This window comes from Lactuca serriola, chromosome 4 (assembly GCF_051521515.1).
Source record: "Lactuca serriola cultivar US96UC23 chromosome 4, Lser_US96UC23_V15, whole genome shotgun sequence".
Classification (NCBI taxonomy): domain Eukaryota; kingdom Viridiplantae; phylum Streptophyta; class Magnoliopsida; order Asterales; family Asteraceae; genus Lactuca; species Lactuca serriola.
In genome coordinates this window covers 217725723-217737976 of record NC_136411.1, presented here as the reverse complement: position 1 = coordinate 217737976, position 12254 = coordinate 217725723, and the positions used below count along the sequence as shown (strand labels likewise).

At 38.7% G+C, this 12254-nt stretch overlaps 2 protein-coding genes across 2 annotated transcripts; both read left to right on the top strand.

Annotated features, from left to right (window-relative positions):
- Window positions 1-718: 718 nt before the first annotated feature.
- Window positions 719-1108, top strand: LOC145099187 (uncharacterized). Its single transcript, XM_079036778.1, has one exon. The coding sequence runs from the start codon at window positions 719-721 to the stop codon at window positions 1106-1108; it is 390 nt and encodes a 129-aa protein (XP_078892904.1).
- Window positions 1109-4144: 3036 nt separating this feature from the next.
- Window positions 4145-4738, top strand: LOC145099185 (secreted RxLR effector protein 161-like). Its single transcript, XM_079036777.1, has one exon. It carries the CDS (start codon window positions 4145-4147, stop codon window positions 4736-4738), a length of 594 nt encoding a protein of 197 aa, XP_078892903.1.
- Window positions 4739-12254: the final 7516 nt, after the last annotated feature.

Below are 12254 nucleotides of genomic sequence, written 5' to 3'. Positions count from 1 at the left end.
TTTACTCTTTTTAGCGGTATACATACAACTGATGTCATCTACTGTTACATGTCATTGTTCTTTCCAAATTAATCCAAGAATTCGATTTAAGTTAAGATTTTAGAAATATAAGAAGCCTCATCCTCACCTTATTTCCTAAAGTTGTGTAGACATCACCAAATTGAAGTCGGATGTAACGACTTCCTACAATAACTATCCACTCTGGAACTGTCTCTAGTTTCAATGCATCATCAGTTGTTATAACTGTGGGAAACTAATTCTGATTTGGTCAATAGTCGGACCTAGTTTGTAGGTGAATAACGTGGCTAAGTGGCCACATAGATAGGTGCACATAACTAGCTTGTTTTTAACTTTATTTTGTTATTCTGTTCAGCTTTAAATATCTTTAGTGTAATCGTTTTAAAAAAAAATTGAAATAAAAGAAAATATTCTCAATCTCTGTAGTCCAACTCTTTTGATGGTATGTTCTTGATCTGATCCGCAACAGGTTGTTCCAACACTTGGTATCATAGCTTCCTCTAGTTCATGCCAAAGTACATCCGATACGAAGACATATCAGGTTCTAGCCAGCAAATCACGAAAGAAAATGGTGGAGTTTCATTCCAGTGTCTGATGTTGACTTCAACAAACTACACTACATGGGCTATAAAGATGGAGGCTATCATGGATGCTCATGGAGTATGGGAATCCATTGAAACACCAGTCGGAGTGACTGTAGATGAAAAGAAGAACAAGATGGCGCGGGTGCAGAAAGCAAAAGAAAACAGCAAAAGATGTTTGGGAGTCACTCAAAACACAATATCTTGGTGCTGATCGAGTGCAGAAAGCAAGATTACATTCACTCAAAAGTGAATTTGATGCCCTACGGGTGAAAGACGGAGACTCCATAGATGAATTTGTAGGAAAACTGAGTGGGATGCACTCAAAGTACAACAGCCTTGGTGCCACTCTTGAAGATAGTACACCTGTGAGAAAGTTACTTGATTCAGTCCCTGAAAAGTATCTTCAACTGGTGGCATCAATCGAACAATATTCAGACTTGGATACGATGCCATTTGAAGAGGCGATTAGAAGACTAAAAGCTTACGAGGACCGACTAAGACTTTGAAGTGAGAACTCAAGTGGTGATGCAAGTCTACTACTCACTTGATCTGAAGGGCAAAACAGTCAAAAGTCGGTTGGGGCAAACTCCACTGTGGCTGGAAGAGGACAGGGATTGTCTCACCATGAGAGAGGAGGCAGAAGTGGAGGTCATGAAGAGCAAGCACTCGAGGAAGAGGTGGCCGTGGAAACAATCAACCATCGTGTGATAACAACAACAAATGGAAGAGTAGAGATAAAAAGCACATAAAGTTCTTTAACTGTGAAACATTTGGGCACTATGCTTCTGAGTGCCCACATCGAAAACGCAAGGAGGCTAATGTGAATCTCACTGAAGCCCATGAAGAAGAGTCGGCTCTACTATTAACTATATATGGAGAAAAAACATAGGAGGTGGTAATGTTGAATGAAGACAAGGTATTCCCATCTACTAAAGGGAATGAAGAAGACACCCGGTACTTAGACAATGGGGCCAACAATCACATGACAGGGGTGAGAAGCTACTATTTTGAACTGGATGAACGGGTAACGGGTCAGGTACGGTTTGGAAACGGATCCAAAATTCAGATAAAAGGAAGAGGGACGATTTTGTTGGAATGCAAAAACAAAGAGCGACTTGTCATTGTAGAAGTATATTATATTCCAGCCTTAAGTAGCAACATACTCAGCCTAGGGTAGATGATGGAGGAAGGATGCAATATCAAAATGCTACATGAGTTCTTACGGGTACACGACATCAATAATAGGCTTATCATGAAGGTACAATGTTCAAAAAACCGCCTGTACAAAATTATATTGCACACCACACAACCAATATGCCTTAATACCAGTCTAGATGATGTTGCTTGGCTCTGTCATGCAAGATTGGTGCATTTTAATTTTCGATCCATTGAATCCATGGTTGGAAAAGAGATGGTACGGGGTGTACCTATGATACAACATCCCACATAGGTATGCGAAGGTTGTCTAGTTTCTAAGCAAACTAGACATCCATTCCCAAAAGAAGCTCAGTGGCATGCAAACTACCCGTTAGAATGGTTGCATGCAGATCTCTGTGGCCCCATAACACCACACCATCATAGATAATCGGTACTTCCTTCAGATTGTTGACGATTACAGCAGGTTCATGTGGGTGTTTATTATCAAGACAAAAGATGAAGCGTTCACAGCCTTCAAGAAATTCAAGACTCAAGTTGAAAGTGAAATAAACTTCTAAGTAAAGACCTTACGTACAGATCGGGGAGGTGAATTCACCTCCAACAAATTTAATGATTACTGTAGTAAGGAAGGTATCAGGAGACAGTTGACGGCCCCTACCCCCCTTCCCCAGCAAAATTGGGTTGTAGAATGTCGCAATCGGACAATTCTTGAAGTAACACGATTGCTATTGAAGACCATGAACGTACCAGAGGTGTTGTGGGGTGAGACGGTACGTCATGCAGTGTACATTCTAAACCAGGTTCCAACAAAAGGCGTGAAGAACATGACACCATATGAAGGTTTGAAGGGAACGAAACCTACACTTGAACATGTTAGGGTGTTCGGGTGTGTTGCACATACAAAACGACTTGCAAATCACCTCACAAAGCTAAGCGTTCGAAGCAGGGCATTAGTATATCTTGGTTCAAAACCTGTCAGCAAAGCCTTTCGTTTATTTGACCCAAGAGAGAAGAAGATAGTCGTGGCCCACGATGTAATATTTAGTGAAAAATCAAATTGGAATTGGGTTGGGCCCCAAGATAGCAAGCCTACCCCTAATCCGGACTGGATTGAATTCCAAGATAGGCTGGTCCTTGAGGAAGATAGGATAGACATCGATGTAGAAGAAGAGTGGAACCCTACACCCCACATTGAAGCAAACACCCCACCATCACCTCTAACGAGTCCGACATCGACCAACATTGGTACAGGTGACTCAACTTCTTCTGCCCCATTTCAAACAAGAAGCTCATCAACCGGATCAAATGGAAACAACAATGACCATTCAACATATGATCACACTCCAGTTCATGGTTTTTGCTCACTACAAGACATCTATGACGAAACACAACCATTAGAAGAAGATCAAGATGAATTATTGTTTACAGGAGAGGAACCTACAACCTATCTTGAAGCTTCAAGTGATCATGAATGGAGAATTGCCATGAAGAAGGAACTAGAATCGATTGAGAAGAATGATACGTGGAAACTGACTTGTCTACCCAAAGGCCATAAACCCATTGGGTTAAAGTGGGTGTTCAAGTTGAAAAAGGATGCAGAAGGTAATGTTACCAAGCACAAAGCCAGAATAGTCGCGAAAGGTTATGTGCAAAGAAAGGGAGTTGATTTCGATGAAGTTTTCGCTCCGGTGGCACGTTTGGAAACTATCCGGATGTTGTTGGCTTTAGCAGCCAAGGAGGGGTGGAAGGTTCACCACCTAGACGTAAAATATGCATTCTTGAACGGGGTCTTATAGGAAGAAGTGTACGTAAGGCAGCCTGATGGTTTTGTGGTTGCAGGTAAAGAACACTTGGTGTATCGCCTAAACAAAGCCTTGTATGGATTGCGATAGGATCCAAGAGCCTGGAACATGAGGCTTGACAAAAATCTTAAGGGACTAGGTTTTTAGAGATGTCCTCAAGAGTATGCAGTCTACAAACTACGAAGACCAAAAAAGGTGTTAATAGTCGGAGTTTATGTGGATGACCTGATCGTGACAGGCACAAGTGAGCAACAAGTTGATGTTTTTAAGAAGCAAATGCTGAAGGAATTTGATATGAGCGATTTGGGCAAGCTATCCTATTATCTTGGGATAAAAGTTCAACAAAATAGAAGCAACATCACAATAAGCCAAGCCGGATATGCAAAGAAGGTGTTACAAGCAGATGGGATGGAGGAATGCAACCCCTCAAAGTACCCGATGGAACCAAGACTAGCTTTGACTAAAGATGAAGGTGGTGTGCCTGTGAATGCTTCAAATTATAGGTGAATCATTGGTAGCCTTCGTTATCTAATCCATACTAGACCTGATTTGGGGTATTGTGTTGGAGTAGTTAGCAGGTATATGGAGTTGCCTAAAGAAAGTCATCTTAAAGTTGTCAAATACATCCTGAGATACGTAAAGGGTACAACCAACTATGGGTTGGTGTACCGGAAGGGAGGAGATGAAGATTTGATTGGGTTCAGTGATAGCAATCATGGAATGGATTTAGATGATCGAAAGGGAACACCCGGGACTGTGTTCTACCTATCAGATAACCCAATCACATGGTCATCCCAAAAACAACAAAATGTTGCATTGTCTTCCTGTGAGGTGGAGTTTATGGCATCAACATCGGCGGCATACCAAGCACTATGGCTAAGAAGTTTGTTGAGAGATTTGACTGGATGGAAGATTGGAGCTGTCAAGTTGTATGTGGACAATAAGTCAACTATAGCTCTCATGCAAAACCCGGTTTTCCACGGAAGAAGAAAACATATTGATACAAAGTATCACTTTATCCCTGGGTGTATTGAAAGGAAGCAAGTTGAAGTGAACCACATCAGTGGTGAAGAACAAAGAACGGATCCCTTAACCAAAGCTCTACATCGAATCAAGTTCATTGAGATGAGGAAACTCTTGGGAGTTGAAATGATTGAAGACACAACTCCGAATTAAGGGGGAAGAATGTGGGAAACTAATTCTGATTTGGTCAATAGTCTGACCTGGTTTGTAGGTGAATAACGTGGCTAAGTGGCCACATAGATAGGTGCACATGACTAGCTTGTTTTTAGCTTTATTTTGTTATTCTGTTCAGCTTTAAATATCTTTAGTTGTAATTGTTTTAAAAAAAGTGAAATAAGAGAAATTATTCTCCATCTCTATAGCCCAACTGTTTTGATGGTATGTTCTTGATCTGATCTGTAGTAGGTTGTTCCAACAATATCAGTCTTACCTATAACCAGCTATCATATTTAGTTCATTTAATAAGAAGAAAGAACATTGATAGATGAGTAGATGACATTCAGACACAACAATAGTGCCAAAACATGTCAAGTCATATTGTTTTTGATTTTGGTGGCAAGATTTTAGGCATGATCAGCTACCCATTGTCTGTCATACCCGACAGCAGCAACCTGTTAGTACAAACAAATATGACATTTAGTAGATTGTCTGAAGCTTGAAAAAGAAATAATTTGGTGGTGGGAAATAGATATGTCCATAAACGAAACGACTTCGTGTGGTGTTCATATCAGCATGACGACAACTGGAGTAAAGTAATCGGTGTCACATTTGCAAAGTCATTCATCTGTAAACTACAAAACATTGCTAATCTCGAAGCCACCTTTGGTTGTGTTGCACTTCGGGCCCCCAACCTTAATACTCCATCATCACCCTTAAAACATCAGTTGAAAAATGACTAAAGTGACCTCACGTTTTTTCATACAAAATGACCAAAATGACCTCACCTGAGAAAAAGAACCGCATCTCCACACACAAGACCCTTCTTGTTCACGAAGGCACTCCAACCATGCATCAGTAAATGCCTCCGAGGTTGCCCTGCTCGAATTCAGTAATAATTTCGATAATTATTGCAAATTAAGAAACGGTTCGAAAGGGAAAAAAATATAATTTTGATTAGTACCTCGGTAGATATGTCGGAATTTCCATTTTGTCCCATGAATTTCTTTACCTACAAGCTCTTGCGAAGTGTCCTGTTGTTGAGTTTCTTGAACCATGAACCATTTAGTTGCAGATTAACATCAGTAAAAATGACCATTTCTATAAAACAGAAGCAACCAGTGAGATTCTTAATTGAAATTGACCAAATCTTGCTATAAATTTTATCTAAAGTTCTTTTTTGTACCACAAGTGACAATTGCATAAGGATCTTACATGTCATTCAAGTTGGCAACAATAAGATTCTTATATGCTAATAGTTCCACCTTCAAAACATAACAGATAATGCTACAAATCAGCAAGAACAAAAGATATGAAAAGCCATTTAGAATTATAGATACACCTTGATTACATAATTAGAGCTGCCATTAAAGTCACCCTTTTATTGATCTATCTACAAAAATAAGTATAGAAGTGCTTGTCATATACAAAGGGACAACCACGTGTGAAACAAATAGTATGTAAAGTAACAAAAATTGAATAACCCTACGTTCATGGTCTCCCTGTTCCAAGATCAAAACCAATTAGTTGCTAATTTATAATTTCATACAATGAACCTGAAAGTTGTCCTATATTTTAGTGAAGCTGTAGAAAGTGACTCAATCCACATAGTTACTTATGAAGCTGACGCAAATTAGGGCGGCCTCCCCTTTTTTCATTTCCGTTTACCTTGAAAATCGAAGGAAAAATTTATGAAACTGCAAAGTATATAGATAGAAACCGATACAGATTGAAATCGAGATAGACAAATGTAACGCCCGTAGACCCGGGTAGTCAATTTAGAAGCAATAGGGGTCGAAAACGACTTTTCGACAAAAGATTATTTAGAATAAATAATTTGAACCAAGTTGTAGTATATGTCACGAGGTTTCCATACATATAAAGAACGCCGAAATCCGAGTTATAACGAAGAAGTTATGACCCGTCGAAGTTTCGCGACGGAACCAGCACGGCACCGGGAAGCGTAAATAGTGAATTTACGATAAAGTGAGATTTAGCCTTAGCAATCTAAAAAAAAGTTGTAGAATATGTTAAAATAAGAACATCGATAAAAAGAACGCCCAAATCTGGCTTCGTATGAAGAAGTTATGATTTTTCGAAGTTTCGGGTTAACAGTGTATAGCCCGAAATTCGAATTTTAGATCGAGAGATTTTTAGCCAACACAACCTAAACGAGAATCGAAGATATTGTTAAGAGTAGCGTAACGAGAAAAAGATGGGCGAAAACGGACGTCGGATGAAGAAGTTATGAGAATTTAACGGACCAATCCTGTCCCGGCCTGTTAATAATATAAAATTTAAAATCGAGCCAAAATTAGCCGACGTAGTCTAAACGAAAGTTGTAGAGTACGTTCCCGCCTTCGCGTGGATATAAAGAACGTTGAAAACGGAGCTCGTATGCGAAAGATATGATTTTTAGAAGTCGGAGTAGAAAATCACGAATCTGGTGCGAAGTTGATGACGTGGCGGCATCTGGACTGTCACTTGCTGATCACGCTTCGCTTCGGATTTACGACACATCGATTCGCAGTACGCCCCGTGTCCGAAGAGGTTACGCCCCGCGTAGGTCCGATCTGATCCATCCGATGGGTGCGAGACAGCTGGGCCCGAGCTGGTGGTCTTATCTGAGGAGTACGCCCAGCGTACCCTCGGTACGCCCAGCGTAATGACCGAAGCCTGGCCCTATAAATTCATGTGCGAGGCTGCCATTGTTCTTCATTCCAAATCCACTTCTTTCTCTCACTAGTTTCTCTCTCTAGCTCATATAAACCCCCTTAAGCCCTAGTTAAACCCCTTAGCCCCCGAGGGAAGCCCCGAGGCTCCCGGAGTCCCGAGAAAAAGAGTCTTTCGGTTTCGAAACGCTGCTCCAATTAAGTTCCGATTTTTGATAAAATTCGCTGTAAGTGTGCTACGCTTACGCAATTTTTAATATAGCTTTTTCAAATAATTATAGGAATGTTATTAGGTCCTTAAAATAATTATTTGGGCTATTATTATGAGTTATATTGAGTGTTATTAACGCTTATATAATAATAATAATAGTCAGACAATTAATTTGTCGCGGTTATCGTTAGACTAAACCCTAGTGGTATCGATACTAGGTTTTATCGAAGTAAAATCGTTTTGAGAGTATCTAAGTGTTGTCCAAGCGCCGAGTCACCACCTACTCAGGTGAGTGCATGGTCCCCTTCAACTTACACATATATATGAAATATTTTATATAAACTACGTGCTATGTATACTTAGTGTCTGAATACTTGCTGTCTATACTGGATGAACGTTTTATACATGTTTTAAATGACTTAAACTGTATACGTATTTTATATATACGAATATGTTGGGTATGACATGGGTAGATGAATGATGAGAGATATAAGATGATAAGAGTATACTTTGGCAGCTATAGACTTAGTGCTTATGGGACGAACACCGGTAGCTATGGATTTAGTACCTATTAGGTAGACGCTGGTAGCTATGGATTTAGTACCTGATAGGAACTGGTAGCTATGGATTTAGTACCTGTTAGGAACTGGTAGCTATGGATTTAGTACCTGTTAGGAACTGGTAGCTATGGATTTAGTACCTGTTAGGAGCTGGTAGCTATGGATTTAGTACCTGTTAGGAGCTGGTAGCTATGGATTTAGTACCTGTTAGGAGCTGGTAGCTATGGATTTAGTACCTGTTAGGAACTGGTAGCTATGGATTTAGTACCTGTTAGGAATTGGTAGCTATGGACTTAGTACCTATTAGATAAACACTGGTAGCTATGGATTTAGTACCCGATGAATAGACTATAGCAGCTATGGATTTAGTGCCAGTCCTATAACCCTAGAAGTAAGGGACTTCGGAATAAACGAATGCAGGATAGATGACTCTTAGGTTAAATCCTTAAGAGTAAAGAAGATATTGGGGATGGGTAATTGGGTTGATTGTTTGATTGTTTAAACATAATAATTATATTATTGTGGGTTGAAAATCCTATGTACTCACCAGGTTTCCCAACCTGACCCACTCAGTTTATTTATATCACAGGTGTTGATATGAAGTCACATTACGCTGAGAGATTAAAGAGATGTAGATCACTAGTGTAAATAAATGTAAGTTCTGTTTATGCTTATGTTTCTGTATTGACAATGACATCCCAAATGTTTTAAAATGAATAAAATACGTTTCTTCGAAAATTTTTTTAATAACGTATTCATCGTGTTTTTCTGGGAACAAATTCCGCAACATTTTTAAGAAAAGTACTTTGATTTTTTATAAAGCATAAATGAAATCGGTCTTTTCTGGCCGTGAAAATTGGGGATGTCACAGTTGGTATCAGAGCATTAGTTTAAGCGAACTAGGAATATGGATTTATTTCTAGACTTAATCTTAGAATGCTAAGCAATGATTGTGAGGAGCGTGTCTAATAAAATTTAGGTAATACACTTGAATAGACACAAGCACTAGCTTATTTAGGGAAAATTCCTAACATGCTTTCATGTGCTAAATGTTTTATGACATACATTATATGAACTGATCTCTGGTCTGTTGCCGACCGGATCTGGAAACTTTATGTGTTTAGGGTTCTAAATGTTTAATTACGGTATTAGAACTGGCATATAATTTTTCGGGGAGATAAGGAGAATTACACGTCGATCGTAAATAAAATCTTCTCTATCTAAATTCTCGTCACTCTACACCGGACATCTAAATTTGATGTATAGATTGACATGATGAACACTCAAAGCGGATTCAGAGATAGTAACCCGCAGCCTAAGCCACAAGTGATTGAACGTACACCAGAAGTAGCAGATGCACCCGAACCAATCACGATGGAAGGAGTACAGGAAATGGTGCGGATGTTGTTGGATCAACATATGAGAGACACAAGGTGCTTAATTCAACAAAGTAAGGACGAACTTACTGTGCTAGTACGCCAGGCACCCGCTCTTGAGGCAACCATCTGGGTTGCTAAGTCTGTCGAAGAAAAGATCAACGATAGGATCGCCAACAAAGTTGAAGTTGGCAAGAAGAGGAAATTTGAGGGATCTTCAAGGTCCAACAGGAAAAACTTTGATGGTTTTTAAGCATAAGAACAATCCTATGTGCTCATACAAACCCTAATGCTTGGATCTAGGTTTCTCTATTGTACATGCTTTGAATCCAAGACTAATAAACTTAGATCTAACATATTATAAACTGAATTAGGGTTTAGAGAATTACCTTTGATTGTTATATAGCAATAACAATCAATTCCTTGCTTGGATTGGCCTTAGAAAGCTTAGTGCCTCAAGTGCTACACCTCTAATGGAGTCACAAACACCTTATGCAACTTGGATGAAGAGGAGAAGAAAGGAGGCTACCCAAAACGACTAGAAACCCTAGAGAATCAGGTATCCACGTTTTTGGGGCCTATGGGGTCTTTTATATACTTGTGTGGGCTGCTAGGGTTTCAGTCAAAACCCTAATGGACAACTTAAACTCTAAGCAGCCCATGGAACTTTCTGGATAAGGCCATGGACGAAAATATGATGGGCTTCCATCATAATTTCGTTCACCCCTTATTCCTTTTGCATTCCTTAGCCCAATAACTCAATTATCCAATAATTGCAGTCTAGTCCCCTAAATTTAATTAATCTCTTTTAGCTACAAAATTAATTCATAATTAATTATTGACTAATATTAATTAAAAAATATGATTTCTCCTTTAATATATTATTCTCATAATATATTAATAAATCATATTTAAACCTCTCTCTTCTTAATTCATCCTACATATTGCTATGGTGAAGGCAACCCAAAAGGACCATGCTCATAATCGGGTCAAGTACATACCAAAATAGTTATGGACTTAGACACTAATCCAACAGTCTCCCACTTGGATAATTCTAATAACTATTTTCCGTATGACTTCAGAACCTGATCATCAATCGTAGCTTTCAAAAGCCGCTGTCAACTCTGATCTTATCAGATAGCGTGTCCTCTAGATAACGGATTATATATTCCTCCATTCTCAAGATATCGTATAGACAAAAGACATGAATTTCAATCATTCTCTCTATACTGTTTCCCGACTTCCGATTTATGACGACTGGCAACAGACTACAATTGAACACATCAACTTAGTCTTGGCTTGGCCAAGCGCTTAGGTGTCATCACTAAATCATCGAGAGGCCCACAGATATCGCTTTTATCCCACTTTGGATAAAAGGAATGGATAAACTTCGACTCAAATGCTCGCTTGAATTTACTGATCGAATCACACACAACAATAAGTTTTATAACACCAAGTTACTGGTGCGTTTACTTATTATCAATGTGCAACCGACCAACAAATAACAACTCACACGTCTCGGTTTCAAGAATATACAATATTATCGTCTCACTAATCACTCGTGATAAAACCATGAAGTGATCCAAGTGAGCGTGGGTTTAGTCCAATACTCTAATCTTATCAAAGCACTCATGAACTCTGCAGCAAACTTGTGCTATGTCTAAACCTTTCAGACAATCTACAGACTCTTCATGACAGTCTTCCTTCATACTTACTTCCAACGTATGACCGACTGTGGATGTTTGAATAACCTAGTTATTCTGGAAGTCAAAACATGCAAATTGAAACATAACAATAATACTTAATCCTATATGGCCTCAAACTTGTGAGAGTAAATAAAACACTTCTATTTAACCACCATATTGATTACTCATTATTATCGTTTACTGTTTCAGAAAATCAACTTATTACTCAAATTACAACAATAGCTATCCCATGCATAAAGCATGCACACTATGTTTCCTATGGTCCTTACTTTGTGAAATAGATTAATTGAAAAACCTTTTCAATGATGCTCATTTCACAATTCCCAATCCTTATCATTAGTGTAAGAACACAAGGTTCTTTGCTACTATTGGAATATTCTAGATTCTAACATCTTATGCAACGATCCTTTCGTAAAGTCATAGCACAAAAGTCACCAAGACTTGGCTAATGAAATTATGAAGTACTCTATCAGACATTGTTACAAGACAATTCCATAGACGAGAAGTCTCACATTCAAAGTACATTCATTTGAACATCCTTCCTGCATAAAAGTTTCTAATCTAGGCATAGAATCTCAATATCCAACTCCCAATATGGAAACATTTCCACATTTGCCATATGACAACTCATTCTTAATAGAATCTTATCTATTCATAATAATGTCGATATGGTCCATCCAATACCATACTTCCAACTACTCACAAGCGACCAATCCTCAGCGAACTTTGGATCATCCTTTGATAGTTGTTTAATTATTTTAGTCAAAATCAATTCTAGTCCTTTTTCCCTCTTAATGCGCTAGACATTTAGAAAATTTTAGAATGGTAAAATATTATAGCATTTGCAATCGATCCTATACCCGAAGCGTATGGGACATGATGCATAATGTCTTACATAAAGATATGATACTTTACCAATCTTTTGCCATAACATTTTATGTGTCATGTTCTCACAATTTGAACTATGAAGAGGGATGCCGTAATCATA

Coding starts and splice junctions, on each gene's coding strand:
- LOC145099187 (XM_079036778.1), top strand. CDS start 719: ATGAAAAGAAGAACAAGATGGCGCGGGTGCAGAAAGCAAAAGAAAACA.
- LOC145099185 (XM_079036777.1), top strand. CDS start 4,145: ATGGAGTTGCCTAAAGAAAGTCATCTTAAAGTTGTCAAATACATCCTG.